The following is a 20963-nucleotide window of genomic DNA, read 5'->3' on the forward strand; positions in this document are numbered from 1 at the left end:
AAACAAAAGGTAGGAATAAACTGTCAGTAGATAAAGGGGTCCCCCAAGGATCTGTCTGAAGCTAGTGTTCTTTAACATATTCATAAGAGTTACAAAGGGATCTCATAAGACTGGTGACCAGGCAACAAAATGGCAGATGAAATTCAATGCTGCTAAATGCAAAGTAATGCACATTGGAAAATATAATCTCAACTATACATACCAAATGTTGGGGTCTAAATTAACTATTACAACTGAAGAAATAAATCTTGGAGGCATTGTGGCTAGTTCTCTGAAAACATCTGCTCAATGTGCAGCTGCAGTCTAAAAAGCTAACAATCTTAGGAACTATTAGGAAAGGGGTAGATAGTAAGACAGAAAATATGATAATGACACTATATAAATCCATGGTACGCCCACACTTTGAATACTGTGTGCAGCTCTGGTTCCCCGCCCCTCATCTCAAAAAAGATATATTAGAATTCGAAAAATTTCAGGGAAGGGCAACAAAAATTATTAAGGGTATGGAACAGCTTTCATAAAAGGAGAGGTTAAAAAGGCTAAGTCTGCTCATCTTGGAAAAGAGATGACTGAGGGGAGGTATGATGGAGGTCTATAAAATCATAAATGGTCTGGAGAAAGCGAATAAGGAAGTGTTATTTATCCCTTCACATAACACAAAAACCAGGGGTCGCCCAATGAAATTAATAGGTAGCAGGTTTAAAACAAACGTAAGGAAATGCTTCTTCATACAGTGCACAGTCAGCCTGTGAAATTCTTTGGCAGGGGATGTCGTGAAAGCCAAAATTATAACTGGGTTTGAAAAATAATTAGTTACATTCATGAAGCATAGGTCCATCAATGGCTATTAGCCAAGATGGTCAGGGATGCAACCCCAAGCTCTGGTGTTCCTAAACCTATGACTACTAGAAGCTGTGACTGGACAACAGAGGATGGATCACTCAATAAATTGCCCTGTTCTATTCACCCCCCCTTTGAATCATCTGGCACCAGCCATTGTTGGAAGACAGGATACTGATCTAGATGGATCATTGGTCTGTTGGCCGTTCTTATGTTCTTAGAGTGGAACTAGCTGGACTTGGGCTGACTTTGTGTAAATCCTGCACTCTCTCAAATGTTCTGTAGTAGTAACTTTTTGCTTTGAGGGAGAGAAATGAATTTGATTTTGTTATGTTGGCACCAGAGATCGAAATCTACATACTGTATCAATGTGCACTTATTGTATATAGCCGCTTTCAGAGGATCTCAAAGCATAGTATAATAATGGGTATTCATCATCATCATCATTATGTGTCTGGCGTTTAGGGCAGTGACGAAGCTCCTCCACTCCTGTCTGTTTCTGGCAAGTCTTTCAATGGTTCTCCAGCTGTGCCCCAGGTTTTTCAGCTCAGCTTTCACAGCTCTTCGCCATGTTGTTTTCACTTGCCTTCAGATGTCCGTCTACTCTGGTGATGGAATCAGTTTCTGTCCAAAGCACATGACCGATCCATCGCCAATGCCTCCTGGTGATGATGGTGCTCATATGCTCTGGGCTGCACTGTGTCCATAGATCTTGGTTTGAGATTGTTCTGGGCCAAAAGATACAGAGGATTTTTCTGCGGCGGGTTGTATGGAATGAAGACAGTTTGCACGTCAGACTTTCTCATTCCTTAGCATTATAAAGTAATGTTGAAAGTACGCAGCTCTGATAAATCTTGAGTTTAGTTTTGGTGGTGTATTTTGATGATTTCTGGACTATATTTAAGCTCCTGAAGGTGTTCCTGGCTTTATTGTTTTTGTTCTGGATATCCTGGCTTGTTCCACCGTCCTGGCTGATGGTACTGCCCAAGGATGCCCTCACAGACCAATCCGGCATGGTTGAACCTACCAGGAGCAAAAAACCACTGCTGACCCAAACTCTGGGGATCATTAGAGCATGCAAGCTGTCCCCCCACCACAAAGCACGGACACCAGAGGACATTTTAGAAATGGAGAAATTTAGGCAAATAGGGGAAGATTTTCAAGGTGCCCTGTACAGCTGGGCACCCAATTCCTTTTGAAAGTCAGTGTGTGTTGGGCACCTAAGTCCCTAATGTGCCTTTTGAAAACATTCTCCATAGAGATTAAGAAGTGACTTGCCAAAAGTCACCCAGAAAGCCAGTGCCAGAGCAAGGAATAGACACCAGCCCAATCTACTGCTCATTGATCAGAAAGCATGTCAGCAAAATATTTTTATTGACCAATGCGCCTACAAAAATCTCCAGGGCTAGAGGTAGAAAATACTCCACAGACAAATGCTGGGGAGCTCATCCCAATGCAAAATATTTCTGATTTGTAATTTCCGTTCTCCTGAATCCAGTAATTACTATTAGGATACTAACCATGAGTCTTTGTGTGCAATAGGGTTTGTGAGTTATTTTTGTATTTGCTTTCAGCAGTGCTGTGCTGCATATAAATGTTCTTTTCTGAAGATAAAATTTATTTTGAGAGACAGAGTGCAATGCTCGAGAGCCTACTCAATAAAAAAAAATCCTCCTACATGGGAATGATTGTGGACCTGTGGGAAACATAGCAGCTACCAGCACCCTCACTGTCAGTTGCATTTCTCTTGCATACTTGGTGCAGTAGCTCAGATGTGCTCAATTTTTATACGCCTTTCCTTTGCTAAATGAACAATTGTTTTTCTTTTATTAGCTACTAGATTTCATTTGATGTGTGGTTAGTGACCTTGATTCTTTTTGTTTTGATTGTATATTAATATTTTGTTAGATACATTAACCAAACAAAGGCTGAGGGGAGATAGGATTGCTCTCTATAAATACATCAGAGGGATAAACACTAGGGATAGAAAGGACTTAATTAAGTTAATCGTCAATGCTGGCACAAGAACAAATGGATATAAACTGGCCATCAACAAGCTTAGGCTTGAAATTAGATGAAGGTTTCTAACCATCAGAGGAGTGAAGTTCTGGAACAGCCTCCCAAGGGGAGCAGTGGGAGCAAAACACCTAATTTGTTTCTAGACTGAGATTGATAAATTTATGGAGGGGATGATATGATGAGGTTGCTTACAATGATATATGGCTTTTCTGTGACTCCAACAACCAGAGATGGGACATGAGTGGGGGAGGGCTCTGAGTTACCACAGTGAATTCTTTCCTATGCATGTGGCCAGTTGGTCTCGTCCACATGCTCAGGGTATAACTGATTGCCATATTTGGGGTTGGGAAGGAATTTTCCCCACCTCAGACTGGCAGAGACCCTGAGGAATTTTTGCCTTTCTCTGAACTGTGAGGTATGGGTCACTTGCTGGTTTGAACTAGAGTAAATGGTGGATTCTCTGTAACTTGAAGTCTTTAAATTTCAGTAACTCAGCCAGAGATTATGGGTCTATTATAGGAGTGGGTGGGGGAGATTCTGTGGCCTGCCATGTTCAGGAGGTCAGACTCATGATGGTCCCTTCATGCCTTCAACTCTGAGTCTAAGGTCACACAGGTCAGTGACAGAATCAGGAAAAGAATTTCGGTCTCCTGATTCCCAAGCCAGAACTCTATCCACTAGACCAAGTTGCCTTGCAATAGATAAGTTGAAGTCTCTTCTGTGAAAGCCACAAGAGCTGTCCTGTTTCACAGCTGTAATGTCAGCACAAGGTTGAAATGGGACTTTGAACAGCTACCCCTTCATTGTTAAAAGAGGGACAGCTTGTCAATGGCTATTTAACAATACTTATCTGTGCCTATGTTTCACTTCACATTATAAAAGCTTGTGCATTTTCAGAATTCCCAGTTCATAGCTGAAATCTGAGATATGCTCAGAGGGCTACAGGTGTAGGTTTTTGTTTCTTTCTCTCCTCTACCTTCTAGCTGACAGAGCTATGTTGCCAAAACTTGGCTCTGTCTACACTACACACCACTGGCAGAAGCATGTAGGGTCGGCATAGCTGCATGCTGCAGTGAAAAGCAAGCTATATCTACAGTGTGGTGTGTAGCTACATGTGGCAGTGAAAGGCTACGTGTGACAGGATGGAGACAGTGGGGAAAAGCCTTTCCCTGTTGCCTCCTCCCTTCCAGAGCCTTTCCCCATGGCAAGGAAAGGCTCCACAGCAGGGAGCTGCCTCAGTCTTTTCCTCCCCACTGCCAGGGCCTTTCTCCACTGCTGGAGTCTTTTCCTGTGGTGAGGGAAGGCTCTGGGAGCAGGGAGCTGGCGGAGTCTTTCCCTGTGGTGCAGAAGAGCTCCAGGGGTGAGGAGTGGGTGGAGTCTTTTCTTGCAGATGGGAAAGGTTGCAGCAGAAGGGAGGCAGTGGAACACCACACTGCTAAGCACAGCAGTGTAGAGCGGGAGGCACCGTTTGGGTGAATCGAGATCTGTGTAGCGTATGTATGCAGCCAACGTGCGCATCTCTACTCACCGAAGCTGTCGCTCATAGGCTACGCTGCTGTTTATACCCATGCTAAGGGGGCTGTGTGAGTGTGTACTCTATATGCTGCTGAAAGAAGCATGCAGTGTAGCTATACCTTTTATAGTGTAGTCTAACTCTTATTCAAGTTTCTAATGCTTAGAATACTTGCGAGATCAATGCGGTGGAAGTCATGTAGGGACTAATGCATTGAAACCTTGAGTGTTTTAGGTATCTTTACAGAATTTTATAGAAAAAATAGTTTGAGACTATGCAAATGTATAAAATCTTCAGGAGGTGTACAATATTTGCACAGCCCCATGCCCGGTTGTTTTAAATAGTTTTGCCAACAGGAAGCTAGTTGGAGCAGCTGGACAGAGATTAATGAAGGAAAAAACAATTAATAGATAATCTCGAAGGAATAGGGTAGCTGCAATTTTTCATTGAAGTCTAGTAATCATTTTCCTTTCAAAGCACTGCTGGTAGTATAGGAATGCAATTATTCTTCAGCCAAATCAGTGAGCACATACAGTAAACAAATCTGTACAGTACAGCTATAAAGAACAACCCCCCATTAAAGTCAGTGGAGTCTCTTTCTTTCAAAGCTGTATAATGGATTGTAGATCAGACACAATCCATTAAACAGCTCAATTCACAAAGGGACTTAGGCACCTACGGGGCAATTAGATGTCAATGACATTCTCAAAAACACTGCTCAGCTGCCACCTAACTCTGTAGGTACCTACATTTCTGCCCGTGGGCATAAGCACTGCTGCCCTGACACCTCTGAGCGGCTTGGTGCCCTTGTGCACACCTAAGACCTGGTGGGATTCTCAAAATAGATGGACAGGCGTGTGTGTGCACCATTATATCCAATAGCCCAGTGGTTAGGGCACTCACCTGGGATATGGGAGGCCCAGATTTGAATCCCTGCTATACTGGATTTGGAGCAGGGACTTGAGCCTGTGTCTTCCACATCCCAAGTGAATATCCCAATAGGCTATCGGCTGTGTTGATGTGGTGTGGTTTGGTTGGTGTACCCTATCCACTGGGCTATTGGCTATAAGGGTTGGTCCTCTGTCCCTCTGGTGTTTCATGAGGAAGAGTTGACCTGGTTTAGGTGCGAACTCTGGTAGAGGGCTTGTGGCTGAGAATGCCGATTGGAGGGAGGTACCTCCTTCTAGCCTGTCAATTAGGCACCTTTGGCCAGTTGTGGAGCTGCGGTCCTAAGCCTCGCTACTTTCCTCTGCGTTTTGCTCCTGGCTACCATTGTTTTTAATTGTGTAGCTCTCTCCTATGTCTCACCAATTTCCACGTAGTTGGGATTAATTTCTTTAAATGTTAGCTACTTGTGTAATGCCCAATGTAACACTACCATTAAAATCATTGCTGATGTCTTCCATCCTCCGCCTTTCTTTTTTCCCTTCCCCCCATCCTTTTTGATTTCTTTGCTGGCCTCTTTACAGCTGCCTCTTGTTTGATGCTCTGTCCATTGTGGTGGTTTCACTCTGACTTGTTAATTAAACAAATCCCTTTCCACTTTTTCTTGATCTCTCTTTCCCTCCAGTGTGTTTCTGACCTATTACCATTTACTTTTTCTGTCTATTTCATTGTGTGTTTTCACTCTTTTTTTTTGTCTCTCTAATAGGGGAGAAAGATTCATTTTAACAATCTGTTTACAAAGGTGGTGGGTCCCTGAAGTTTAACAAAGGCTGCTTTCATGCACTATCAAAACAATATATTGCCATGTTATTTTCCATGGCAGAATTCCTGGGTCTTTGAGTTTAACAAACTATTGTAATTGTACTGATGTAAACAGAATCCAGGAACATCTTAATACATTACAATGCAAATTAATCTATTATACATCTCATCAGTAACATGAACAGCTGATCAGCCCTCCAATGAATGAGAGGCTCCCAAAGACAAATCAGTCAGATTACAAGTACTTATGTGTGAGTGGATATATGAACTCTGTCATAAATATAAAGGGAAGGGTAAACCCCTTTGAAATCCCTCCTGGCCAGGGGAAAGCTCCTCTCACCTGCAAAGGGTTAAGAAGCTAAAGGTAACCTCGCTGGCACCTGACCAAAATGACCAGTGAGGAGACAAGATACTTTCAAACGCTGGGAGGAGGGAGAGAAACAAAGGGTCTGTGTGTCTGTCTATAGTCTGCCTTTGTCAGGGATAGACCACGAATGGAGTCTTAGAACTTTTAGTAAGTAATCTAGCTAGGTACGTGTTAAATTATGATTTCTTTAAATGGCTGAGAAAACAACTGTGCTGAATAGAATAACTATTTCTGTCTGTGTAGCTTTTTTGTAACTTAAGGTTTTGCCTAGAGGGGTTCTCTATGTTTTTGAATCTAATTACCCTGTAAGGTATCTACCATCCTGATTTTACAGGGGGGATTTCTTTATTTCTATTTACTACTATTTTTATTACAAGTCTTCTTGTAAGAAAACTGAATGCTTTTTCATTGTTCTCAGATCCAAGGGTTTGGGTCTGTGGTCACCTGTGCAAATTGGTGAGGCTTTTTATCCAACATTTCCCAGAAAAGGGGGGGGGTGCAAGTGTTGGGAGGATTGTTCATTGTTCTTAAGATCCAAGGGTCCTAGGCAAATCGGTGAGGCTTTCTACCAAACCTTGTCCAGGAAGTGGGGTGCAAGGTTTTGGGAAGTATTTTGGGGGGAAAGACGCGTCCAAACAGCTCTTCCCCAGTAACCAGTATTAGTTTGGTGGTAGTAGCGGCCAATCCAAGGACAAACGGTGGAATATTTTGTACCTTGGGGAAGTTTTGACCTAAGCTGGTAAAGATAAGCTTAGGAGGTTTTTCATGCAGGTCCCCACATCTGTACCCTAGAGTTCAGAGTGGGGGAGGAACCTTGACAAACTCAAAGATTTAAATTCAATAATCACCTCTAATAATTATTGAGAAATTAGGATTGTAGCTTTCTGCAGGCTTGTTGCTATGGCAAAGAGCTGTATCTATGGCAGAAAGCCAGGTGCATTGTCTCTGAAATCTTTAGCTGAATTTAACTCTTGACTTTACTCAGTCAAGGATCATTACTTGGTGTGAAGATGTCAAGTTATATTAATACTTAAACTGCCTTGGCCACCAGTTTGGAAGTATGTAATGTTATTGTCAGGACAGGTAGATAATGGACACAGGTCAGTAAAGACTGTCTACTCTCTCAAGTCTTATCTATCTCATCTATCATCTTTGCTCTGGTAAAGTCCTGGCAGGGGCCAGCCTTACTATTGAGATACCCACATCAGGGAAATCAGGATTTGTCTTCTCCACATCTTTTAAAGCTCAGTTTCCTCCCATATATCTAGGACAGTTGATACACATTAATCTTGTCCTTAAGAGAGCAGTTTCAGACTCTCACTAAGCAAACTGTTAAGGCTCAGCTATCTTCCTCACTCTATAATTATAGACAGAGCAGTTATTGTATCCAGTTATTGTACCCCTATTGATTTCTTCAGTGTTAGGCCTAATTTTTGGGTTTTTTTTTACCGAGATGGTCGGGTCCAAATTCAGACCTGAAATATTGACTTCAGGAGTTGGGGCTCTTTATTTGAGGCCTAACCATGGCCCATACGCCCATGGCAGCTGGTGCTACTGGTTTTCATAACACTGCTCCCATTTCCCTCCCTTTAGGTTTGTCTGTAGCAGTTTTACAAATAGTTTTCGTCAGAGTTTACTGATAAATGTGATCTGTGAAATGCAGCTCAGGTAATTTTCTTTTGTACTTCTCTCAGGAAAGGTAACTGAAGCCAAATGGAAACAGGGAGACAAATTAAGATATGTTTATGGGGATCATGTCTGATTGCATTTCTTATTCCTCAGGGAGCCTGCCATTCAAGGCACATGCTGTCAGCTTCATGCTAGCATCTGAAAGCAGCCTCTGAATTATTCCTGTATGTGAGCTTTGCAAGACAAGTGTATGTAGCTTTTGTTATTTTACAAAATAATAATGAGTGGACGTCAGTCTCATGGTTTAATCACATAGGACCAGTTGGCAATACAGAACCTTTTCCAGCACTGAGTACCCCAGATTTACTGACACTGGCTCCCTAATTTTTTTAAATGATTTCTCTGAAGTTAGTGGGCTATTCTATAGAGAACTTTGGTATTGAGAGTTGTGGAAAAGAAATGTCCTAGTCACCACCACCACTTGATTCAGCAGGCACTGGTCAGAACTTATTATCCTTTTTGTTGTCTGTCTACATGTATGCTCTCCTTCCATGCCATATAAATGGCAACCCAGTTCTGTCACAGACAACAATGCATATCTTCTTCATGTAGAATACAGGATGTCTGATTCTCCATTTGAATCAGACCCACGTTATAGGATTCCACAGTACAGGATGTGCATCCAGGACTGCCCTCCTTTCCAGGATATTAGCATGAAGTTTAGATTCCTGGACCCTGGTTCCTAACTGTGGGGTGGATGCAACCATGTGTACTACAGTCTGGTCCTGAGGAATTCAGAAGTCCTTTCAGCATTGTAAACTATCCCTGCCATCTAGCTGTGGGGTGACACAGCGTGCTCTGTGATCACTGAGCCTTCTTCACATAGCGGCATGTCAACAAGATATATTAATAGAGGTTAAAATTGTGTCCAATATTCATACCATGGAGCTTGCCAATACCTTTTCCATCCCTTTTCTCTGACAATGGTTAAGCTATACTATAAGGGTATATAGTTAGAAAAGAACACCATATTCCAGATATGAATTCACTTCCACATAAAAGAGGGACTACACCTCCTTGTTCCGTAACATAAGAAACAGTTACTTACTGTCATTCTTCAAGATGTGATGCAGACTTGTATTCCACTTAGGTGTGTGCATGCCCTGCACACTGGGGCTAGAGAATTTTATCTTGTAATACCTGTAAAGGGGCGGCAAGAGCACCTCGGGGCCATAGTCCCTCCCTTGGTCATCTGAGGCAGGGCTGCCCCAACTCCCTTCAGTTCCTTCACACTGAATGCCCAGAGACTACACTCTGATGCAAAGGGGACAGCGGGTGGGTCATCCAGTGCATGTCTGCATCACATCTCAAAGAACTACACTTCCAGTAAGTAACCATTTCTTCTTCTTTGGGTAGATGCAGCCATGCATTGGACGACCCTATCAAAACTTGCATCTGCCCTGAAAGAGGCAGTAATGGCATATTGGTTGAAAATGTATGTTTGGACGACCAGGTAGCAGCCCTGCAAATGTCCATTATTGAGATGTCACTGAGGAACGCTATTGATGTTGCTTGTGCTTTCGTAGAATGAGCTTGCCTCTGCTGAGGAGGCATAGACAAAGTTATTTCATATGCAGTCTTGATACAGGACATTATCCATCTAGAGATCATCTGTGAAGAGACCACTTGCTCCTTCACCCAATCGGCATATGACAGAAAGAGGCGAGGTGAAGCACGAAATGGTTTAGTCCTGTCCAGACAGAAGGCCAGACATCGCCTGACGTCTAATGTATGGAGATGCTGCTCCTCCAGAGATTAATGTGACTTAGGAAAGAACACAGGTAAAATATACTACCTGGGTCAAATGAAACTAGAACCACACCTAAAATTTTTGTCCACAGTGGTTTCATAAAGTCACTTCGTCCTTAGAGACTGGTGTATGAGGAGGCTCTGCAACTCAGACTCCCCTAGTGGGTGTTACTACCAGGAACACAGTTTTTTGCAACAAAAGTGGAAAGGGACAAGATGTCGGGGCTCTGATGGAGGTCCCATTAAAGCTACTAGGACCATGTTAAGGTTCCACAGAGGAACCAGCTCTTGGACAGGAGGATGGAGACAAAGTAGCCCTTTTAAGAATCTTGTTACCATGGTACTGGAGAAAACTGACCTTCCCTGACTGGGGGGGATGAAATGCTGATGTTGCTGCCAGATGACTCTCAATGAACTAAGTGCAAGTCCTGACGACTTAAGGAGCAGCAGGCACCCCAAGCTGCCCTGAACAGAAGCCATCGGTTGAATTCTGCAGGTCAATGAACACACCGAAAACCACTTCTATTTTGCCAAATAGGCCATTCTAGTAGAGGGCTTTTTATTGTTGAGTAGGACCTATTGAACTGCCACTGAACACCACTCTTCCTCCTCATTTAGCCGTGAAGCAGCCGTGATTGTGTGTGACATTGGGATGGAGAGGAAGGGGTATGGGAGGCTGAACTGACAGTGCGAGGAGGTCAGAGAACCAGTACTGCCTTGGCCAGCGGAAGAGCATATGAGAGAGTTGACTGCGCAATGAGATTGAAAGCATCAGACAGGGAGCTGGACTGAGGCCCCCTCAAGAGTGGAACAGATACCATTTCCTGTTGTCCCTCGTGTCAAACAGGTCAATCATCGGAATGCCCCATGCCACAAAGGTGACCTGGAGGACACTCGAGGTTCAGGGAAAAAATCCTGCTGAGATGGTCTGCAAGATGATTCTGGATCCCGGGCAAGTGGTCAGCTATCGGAGTGATACTCTCCTTAGTGCAGAATTGCCACAACCTGACTGCCTCTTGGCAGAGCTCCCCCTTACATGGTCATGTAATACATTGAGGTGGCATTATAGATAAGTATGTGAACCACTGAGCCCCTCATATGGTCCAGAAAAGCATGACATGAATTATAGATGGCCCAAAGCTTCAGCGCATTGATATTCAGTGAGGACTCCTGCTCTGACTATAGAACTTGAACTTTCAAGTTTCAGTGACTCCAGATGTTCTCCCCAGGGAGGGAGGCATTGGTGACAACAGATCTGGCTGGTAAGCGCCAGACAAAGGGAATGCCCAGACAAACATTCTCTGGAAGCATCCAGCACTGCAGGATCAGTGGAGGGAGACAGACCAATCTGTCCAAGGAGTTAAGTCAGACAGTAAACTGTCCCGACCCACATTTGAAGAGGTAAAGTAGACCACTTGCAAACTGGACCACCTGCGTGCAAGTGGATGTGGCTAAAGAGCCTCAGGTATATCTGCGCTATTGTGGAAGACTGAGGCAAAGAGGTGGGAAATCGTCTGAAAACGGTTGGTCGGCAAACATGCTCTTGAACTCTTAGTCGATTAGCACCCTAATGAACTTGATTTTTTTGAGGTGGGAACCAAAGTTGATTTTCTGGTGTTTAAGATCAAATCCAGCTTGTCAAGCAAGTTCAGTGTAATGTCAATATGAGAAAGAACTTCACCTGCCCCTCAGTAGCCAGTCATCCAGGTATGAGAAGATGTGGATTCCTTCCTTTCTGAGGTATGCTGTCACCATGACCATGCATTTGGTAAAAACCCAGGGGCAGAAGAAAGACCGAAGGGAAACACCACATACTGAAAGTGGCACTCTGCTATGACAAACTGAAAGAATTTTCTGTGGCTTGGCAAAACTGCCACATGAAAGTAGGCATCCTGAAAGTCCTGAGGAGCAAACCAGTTGTTCTGAGACAACGTGGGGAAGACAGTCAATAGAGTGACCATGTGGAAATTTATATATCTGATATATTTGTTCGGCCATGGAGGTTGAAAATGGGTCTTACCCCTTCCTTGGATTTGGGCACCAGAATGTACTGTGAATAGAAGCCCTGACCCCACTGTTCCAGTGGAACCTCCTCCACCACTTCCAAAGCCAGTAGAAAGTGGACTTGCTCAAGGAGCAAGCAGTATTTTGTGAGAGCAGCCACTGAAGAGGAAGTGGAGAGGAATGGACGGGAACTGGATGGCATAGCCCTATTTGACAATGCTTAGGACCCAACTGTCGGCAGCGATCGAGCCCCAAACATTGTAAAAGTGAGTCAGCCTGTCCCCAAATGAAGGGGTTGGGGAGAAGGGAGTGATGACTGGAACACTGCTTTGGACCAAGGACTCAAACTAGGTACTTGAAGAGTGCTGGGGAAGGCGTGTAAACTGTCCAAAACCCAGACCCAAATGTCTCCTCCTTTGGGACTTATGCCTCTTTCTGAGGTAGTCCCACTGTCTTGTGGGAGAGAGAAGCTGCCCAAAATGTGCACTGCGGATGATACTGTTGTTGCTGTTGACCACTGTAGTGGCACCTCTGCCCTGCCAACATATGCACCTCCAAGGACCGTAAGATAGCCCTACAGTCCTTGAAGCAGTGCAAAGTCTCATCCACCTTGTCTGAAAAAGGGAATAGGCTGTTAAAGGGCAAATCCTGTATGGCCTGTTGTATATTGGGAGCAATGCCTGAATTCTGCAGCCAGGACGCCCCTTTTGTGGTCCCTGCAAAGGCCATGACTCTGGCCGAAGAATCCACAATATCCAGCATGGACTGCAACAAATTCTTAGCTACCAAGCAGCCTTTGATAATAAATGCCCGAAATTCCACCCTCGAGGCTTTGGGCAGCTGGTCGACAAACTTAGACAGCTGTCCAGTTCATGAAGTTGTATTTGGACAGCAATGCTCATCTGTTAGGAAGGGAAGAGGAGGTGTAAATCTTCCAACTCTTCAAGTCCATTTAGAGTCCTTATCCTTGGGAGTAGACTTAACTCTGCCCTACGGGGCTCTGTTTTTGACTACAGTTACGACCAGGGAGTTTGGGGCTGGATGTGAGTAACCCTCAGATCCCTGCACTGACACAAAGTGGCATTTCTCCTTGTGCTTCACAGTAGGTGGTACCGAAGCTAGCATGCTTCAGAGAACCTTAGCAGGCTCTAGGAGAGCATGATTAATAGGGAAGGCCACTCTCCTGGGACAAATGGCTGCAGGATATCCAGCAACTTGTGGATATTCTCCTGCAGAAACTCCACTTCAATACCCAGGGAAGCAGCCACATGCCACAAAGGTCCTGGTATGCCTTGAAAGCCTCTGGTACTGAAGAAGAGGAAGAACCAGGTACTGCAGAATTGTCCGGGGACGAAGAAGTTAACTGTTCCAGAACTGGGTCCTTTTCCAGGACTGATGGACCTCGATGGGATGACTGTGGAGGCCCCATGAGGGGAAGGATCACAGTGCCTGGGCCTGCGGCAAATCAACGGTCACTGCCACAGGCCTGCTCGGTGGGCTTAGAACAACTTGAGGAGTGGGACCTCTGCAACAGAGGGGTGTTCCATGACAAGTGTCAATTCTGGTACCCCTTGTGCTCTAGGAGCAGCCCCCAATATGGGTCAGGCAATGGTGAACAGGAGGACGATCCCAAACTGGATGTCGAGGAGTCCTGGGTTTCAGGAGATAAAGATGGAGCCAGTCCTGAGGGTGCGAGCAACTGGTCTGACTCATTCGGAGGCCAAAATGAAGAAGGAACTGGCATCAATGGTGGAAATGGTACTGCAAGCACTGAGTATGCCTTTGTTTCCAGTGGTGGAAGTAGTGTTGAACCCCCAAAGTGGGGGGCAGTGAGTGCCACCACATTAACAATGACAGCATCAATAGTAGGGGTGCTGAAGAGGTTCCCGGTGCTGAGGAGGTAACTTTGGCCCAGCTCAGCCCCGCTTCCATTGTCTGTGGAAGGGAATCATTGGGATTTGGTGCTGATGGCTGGGCAAGGCCCTGAACCTGTGGGGCCAATGGGGCTATAAAAAATGCAGCCCTGGACCAAGGGAAAGATTGGAACAGAAAGGCAGAAGAGGTCCATTGCTGCCTGATATGCCACCAGAACAAAAGCAGCTGGTGCCAGTATTGGCCATATCAGTACTAGACTCAATGGATGCCCCAGGCCCAGAACGGAGCCAATGGTATGGAGTCTGACTTCCCTGCGTGGTAGTGTTTGAGAGGACCTACTCCTGTGCACTGGCATTCACACCATGCCAGTCTGTGATCTTTCTGGAGGAACCAGACAAGTCCCCATGTGACCTGAAATGGTCACGATCAGTCTTATGTGACCTTTTCCTTGACACGCTCGACAGGCAGCAACTTCACTCTCTTCAGAGAGGTACCAGTTGGAGGATGTGAAGTGGCAGCGCTCTCAGAACCTGAGGGTGACCTCCACTCCAGTAGAGGCCTGGGTGTGAAGCAGGTGCTGCTTTAGACGAAGATCTCTTGCAACTTGAGACCATTTCATGAATGATTTGCAAATTGAACACTGCTCCCTGAAGTCGGCTTTGCCTAAGCACAGCAAGCATTGGGTGTGGGGAATGCTCCCCCACACAATGGTGAGGGCATCACCAGGGAAATACTTAAACAAAAGCTAACACTATACTAAGGGTACTAATTAACTATATATATAGAAAAAGTCACTAAGAAATAGAGAGGTGCAAGGTTACAAACCATACAGAGCTGACTCCAGCCACTGAAGGGGGTCGGGGAAGCACCGCCTTATATAGCCAGGGGCTATGGCCATAAGCTGCGAGAGCTGCCCCTCTATGGGTATTATGAGGCAAAATTCTCTGGCTCCAGTGCACTGGGTGCGCACACACCTAAGTGGAATACATGGTTGCACTTACTTGAACTCTGAATTCAGTCCAAAATTGCATTGGCTTTTTGTGTATATGGATGTGGCTGACATGCAGCATAAATTAGACAGCATGAGACATGATTTTGCAATATCATCTAGTTCTTTCAGTGTTGTTTCACAGGAACATATTCATTCTGATTATTGCTCCCCCCCCATACATACCATGAGTTAAATTTTCAAAAGTACCTAAGTTACTAGAAGTTTAAGTATAATTATAAAAAAAAGACTACGTGATTTAGGCACTTTTGAAAATCTTACCCTTCAGACCCTAAGTAATGCCAGAAAAAGGGTGATGTTATTAAAAAAGCAACAGCTAAGAACATTTACCATTTATTAAACCAAACTGTTATTTTTAACAGTTACATAAGTTACACAGCATGTTTAAGTCAGAAGATTTCACACAGAAAAAATTTGAACTTTTGTATGCAGGCAAAATAGTACCACACGATATGTACCTGGGAGGGAGGGGGAAACCTCTAAACATTCAAATAAGGCCATAATTATTTAAAAAACAACAATAAAAGCCCCCAAAGATCCTTTTTTCCTTTCATTGTGTTCAGTGCTGCTAACTTTATGTACCTTCTTAGTGTACAGATGTATATCTTGATAGCTAGGTTTTAAAAACATTTATCAAAAATGGAATAAGGCTCATTAGTACATACAGCTGCCCTCGGAATTTCAATCTCAGTTACCTTCATTAACTTAAAATTCACAAAGTGCACAGTTAAGATATGCCAAAAAATTGAAACCGCTACTCTACCAACAGCTGCCCATGCTTAATACTTAGTGGTCTATTGGAACAAAATATGTTCTTTCAGAAAAAGAAAAGCCACTGTAAAACATTTCGTTTCAAAGATGTGCTAGTAATTTTCTTGTAAACTGAAAAGTAGAAAAACATGGATTAATGATGTGTAGTGTAAAGAAAAAAAATACAAAAAACACTAGAAATGACCATCAAATGTTTTCAAAGAACAATCACCACAATGGACATTAGCATTCAGTGTATATCAATGCATCTATTTTACTCCAACCAATCCACTTCATCAAACTCTGAATCATCTTCTGAATCACTGTATTCCACAGCAATGCGGCGAGACAATATAGTGGCAACATCATTCTCAATGCGCTCATGTTTAGCTTCTTGTTCACGCTGCTCTTCGACTTTGCGTAGCTGAATACCTAAATCACAAACATAATAATAATAATAATAATTTCCTTGTTCTTATGCGTAATACTTTTACCAACAGCTCTCAACTTGCTTAGCAAACAAAAACAAATTGTCTGAGAACACTGCCTGTCAGAGAGGTAACTAATATTATATTCATTTTAAGAATAGGAATTGCTGTACTAGATCAGAAGTCCATGTAGTACACTATCCTGCCTCTGAAAGTAGCTTGTAGTAGATATTTCTGAGAAATAAACCCTAAAAACCGTAACTCTGTAGTGACACCATACAATAACTATATGATTATGATCAAAACATTTCAGTATCTATGTTCCCAGATTAAATTAAACTGATTTTTAAATACAGTTTTTTCATATTTTTTTTCTCTTCATGGTTTCACTTAAGGTTGCTTGAGTACCTTAACATACTTGGATTGCCTTTATGTGTAATCTTAAATCTGAATTTCCTGGCTTGGAATGCTAGGTTTGGGAATAATTAAAACCTCTCTGCTGTATTTTTTACCTTAAGTTTCATACTCTGAACCGCAACTCCCACTTAATATAGTGTTTTGTTTGGGAATGTCCTTCATTAAAAAATGAAATACTAAAAATGTCCATTTCCAAAGAAAATAGTGTGTGATATTTTTCATAATCTGAAGGTGTATAGTATGAATCTTAAAAAAAAAAAAATTATTCTTTTAAGGCCAGATTCAGCAGTGCAAAAGCACAGGGCGAAACAGCTGAAGTCTACTGGTGAATCTGGCAATTGCAATTGAATTTTTATATAGAAGGGTGTGTTACAGAGACCCCTCTCTCTGTGAAAGGAGAGATGAGGAAATCTGAGTCTGAGTTCCAACGTTTCTGCACTTTAAGGAACCTCAGTTCCCCCAGCAGGGCTGCCCTGGTGAATTATACATGACTGGTACCTCCCCATACTGGTGTGGGGGGCACCAGCTAAAGGGGAGGATACATTACCTGCCAACATGCCTCATCCCCTCCTGTCCCCACCCCCAGCCTGGAGCCACTGTACTCCCCCCTGCCCCATGTTACCTGTGCATGTGTGTGGGGTGGGGGGGTGGCAGGCTCTGTCCTCCCACTGCACCGGCTCCCGCCTCTGGCACCTTTGGCTGCCCTCCCTGGCAGCCAGGCCCGGGGCGGGAGCAGGCCAGAGCCACTCCAGGTCACTGCTCCTTCCCTGGGAGAGAGCTGGCTGGGGAGGGGTGGCAGCCGACTCCTTGCCCAGGCTCAGCTTCCGTGGACAGGGGCTGACTCCAAGCATGCCAGGGAGCAGTGGGGGCTCTGGGTTGCTCAGCCGCAGTCCTGGGAAGCCCACCTGGGCAGGGGGCAGCCCGCTGCCGCTACAGCCAGGTGCTCTCCCAGGCAGTTGCTGTGTTGTACTGGGCAACGTCCCAGCACGGCCAGAAGTAGCACTGTCCCCGCCCCTTATGGCTGCTGGGGGGTGTGGGTGGGGGGCACTTGACCCTGCGTGCCGCCCTTGATGCATCGCCACTGTCGGGTGTGCAGTGCAGTGGAGGCAGCAGTTCCATGGGGAGCCTTTCAAACGCTGATGTCCAAGGTAGCACGGACCCTTTAAAAGTAACTTCCTACCAATAAGCATTCTTGGCACACATGTAAGGACTCAGTGGCATAAGGAAAACTGGACAAGCAACAGAATTTTTTTGCATGCAAAATAGCTACAGAGAAAGGGTGGTGATCGGTAGAGTTACTTCTAATGTCACAAAGGCCTCATTTAAGTTACCTGAGCTGGTGAGCTGACCGTAACTTTTTAAATCATAACAATCATTAATAACTTTACTTAATTACAACCTAATTGTTTCCAAGTATATAGTATAGACACAATAGATTTCAATGAATTTTAGCTAAAGAAATTTGAAGAGTTTGCAAGATTATTGTTAAAAGCATTTGTGACACGAAAAGACGGACAAATGTTAGGTCTTACACAACTCGTTTTAAATTTGATTTTAATGCAAACTCATTAACTGATTCATTTCAGAAAATTCATTCTATACCCAAAGAGTAAATGCTGGGGAGGCTGAATCCCTGCTTTAACCACAAAATGGAACTCATCCTTAACTATGGTGTGCCGATTGGTGCCTCCATAGTGTTAAAGATTCTAGTAAGGAGCCGTCGAGCACTCGATCAGTCTTCAACAGGGCAAACGTTTAAAAATCTATGTTTACTCCATTTCCTAGCTCTTAGGCAGGTTTTAATCTATGACACTACTCTACTTTTCACCCCCATGGTTACTTAGTTTTCTTAATAGTGTCTTCTGTGGGATTCTGTCAAAAGGTTTTAGAAACTCAAATGAATTATGCCAGTGGGTTCTCCTTATATGCTTTTTTGCTGACATGTTCAAATAATTCTAACAGATTAGAGAGGAATGATTTCCTTTTAGAGAATTCATGCTAGTTATTAGATGTAGGTGTTCTATACCTATGTTTTTAGTTGTCATTTCAATCCATTTACTGGTACTAGAGCAAAGCTAACTAGTCTGATTCCCAAGATCATCCTGACCAGTTTTTGTAAAGATATATTTATCACTTGTTACCATCCAGTTCTCTGGTATAGTGGCTTACTTCACAGAAAGATTGCATTTTTTTTAAAGCACCTCAATTACTTCATTCTGAAGTTCCTTCAGACCCCTTTGATTTATACTGTTCCGTGTCCTGTTAGTTGAGTAAAGTGAGGTATAAAGAGGTTAAGACGAGTGACTTTCCTTAGGTAACATTATTTGCAGCAGGGGATATAACCCAGGAGTCTATCCTCTCTCACTTCTCTGCTCTAATCTAGAAAACACTTGCTTATTGTAAACCATGTTATATCTTCAAGTACAAATTCTGCTCTGTTTGTTGAAGAGTATGCAGGGAAGCCTCTCCCAGTGAACCTAAAAACATTGGAGAAGGATTCCAACTAGTGTTGAGGGCAGCACTAGAAGAGACCCTATAAACATGCACCAGCAACCCCAGTCCTAACGGTTCATGGTTAGACCACCAGTGCACATGTTGTAGTGTGAAGAATGTGCAAGATAGGAGAGCATCAGTAAGGTACTGCCCCAGAAGGTTCCCCCATCCCTTTTGTTCTCCTGCCTTTTGTTGGCAAGATGGTTCTGGGACCCACTGGTCCACGAGGCAGCTCAGAGTTACAAAACAAAACAAAACCCTTCCTGATTTAAACTTTTAAAAAAACTGCTGAATATGTCCTTGCATTGTTATTGCACTGCAGTAATGTGTGTGAGGAATACTTACATAAAAACAGGATTAAAACCCATATGCCAGTCTGTCTGCTCTGCTCTTAGCTAATAGCTGTTGTAAAAAATATTCTTGATATTTTTGCTTTCCACACAACTTGGAACAAATGTATCAAGAGATACTCTTCAAATAATTAGAAATGAAAAGATAATCTCCATAGATCATCTAGTAACATATACATTTCCTTAGCCAACTTTTATGGAGAACTGGTTTTTGCATTCTAAACTACACTCCTGATAGGTGCAATTATGAGTTGAACAAAATCGGTCTACTTGGCAAGCTGCAGAATACAAATATTGTGCAGAATACAAAGCACACCAGATTTAAGATACTCTTGTCAAATCTTTTTTCCAGAGGTGTAAATTATTCCATCTGTTAAAAGGACATTCGTTTTATTAAACTGCTGAGACCAACTTCTGTTCTTTTAGTGGCCAAACGTTACCTTTTCGTATTGCTTCCAGTAGAACGCTTCTGGCGTCGCTGATTACAGGTAGAGTTGACGGATGGCGTTTGGGTTCAGGAGCAGGAATCACTTGGGATGGTGGAGATGGGGGCATGACTGGAGCATGAGGGCCAGGAACAATGGTTGTGGGAGGGTGAGAGAGGGTGGCAACTGAGACAGGAGATGAGGGTCGAATGCCAGGGGGAGGCAATGGAGGAGGTGGTGGGGGTGGAGGAAGTCCTTGCACTTCAGCTTGTGGAACTGGCTGAGCTGGGAGAGTTTCACATACTTGGGCAGCTCTAGTGACTGGAGGAGAGGGCTGTGCTAGGGGTGGTGCAATTGGAGGAGGAGCTGGATGCAGAACTCCAGGAGCAATCTGGAGAGGAGCTGGTGGAGGTGGCACTGCTGGCGCTTGCAAAACAGCTGCTGGAGGTGGGGGTGGTGGAGGCATGGGTGGCGGAGGGGTGGACGTCATTGCCGCTCTCAGTGAGGACGCTGACAAAGCAGATGGAAGAGGAGGAGGGGGGGGAGGGGGAGGTGTGGGGCTCACAAACACTGGTGTCCTGCCTGTTGCTGGTGACTGAGGACGATTTTCTATCAAACCTGTGGTGGAGCTGAAACACAAAACAGAAGGACAAGTTATTAAAACCACAAAGTGGAAAAACTGGCTAATATCATTATATTTACAGTTTTTTTGCTTGTTAATATTTAAGATCAGTAATGAGGGTTCTAAAAAAGCTAAATGTACTGACGTGACAACTGCATGGCTACTGTAGATCCCCATGAAATCAAATTTACCAGATCTAAAGGCTAGTTTTTAATTGTTTGGGTAGAACATACACCAGCCTTTTCCTTGCCAGCCTATACATATACTCAGGCAAATAGCTGGGTTTATTTCTCTTAGCTAAGCTTTCCTACAGCAAGTAAGATTTTCCCTACACATAGTAGTAAATCCAGAGATTTATTCAAAGTATGAGGACAAGCTCGTAGAATGTGGCAGTCTTGATTAATTCCCTTTATTCTAAAGTGGGGCTGTCAATTGCCGTTAACTCAAAACAAATTAACCCGATTAAACAATTAATCACGATTAACTGCAATTTTAATTGCACTGTTAAATAATAAAATATCAATTTGAATTGATTACAAATATTTTTGGAAGTTTGTCTACATTTTCAAATATATTGATTTGAATTACAACACAGAATACAAAGTGTACAGTGCTCACTTTATAGTATTATTTTTTATTACAAATATTTGCACTGTAAAACAATAAACAAAAGAAATAGAAAAGAAATTCACCTCATACAAGTACT

General features: G+C 43.6%; 1 protein-coding gene across 6 annotated transcripts in view; it reads right to left on the reverse strand.

The window, feature by feature from the left end:
• Positions 1-15092: 15092 nt before the first annotated feature.
• The window catches only part of WASF1 (WASP family member 1), a 173419-nt gene continuing 167548 nt past the window's right edge, over positions 15093-20963 (reverse strand). For all 6 annotated transcript variants that reach the window (XM_084624109.1, XM_084624113.1, XM_084624110.1 and 3 more), the window contains 2 exons: positions 19651-20264; positions 15093-15954 (listed from right to left, as the gene is read on the reverse strand). In XM_084624109.1, coding sequence (XP_084480235.1) covers positions 15797-15954; positions 19651-20264 — 772 coding nt within the window. In that variant the 3' untranslated portion in view covers positions 15093-15796. The remainder of the gene's footprint in view (positions 15955-19650; positions 20265-20963) is intronic.

Source organism: Lepidochelys olivacea (assembly GCF_965140295.1).
Source record: "Lepidochelys olivacea isolate rLepOli2 genome assembly, chromosome: 3".
NCBI lineage: Eukaryota > Metazoa > Chordata > Testudines > Cheloniidae > Lepidochelys > Lepidochelys olivacea.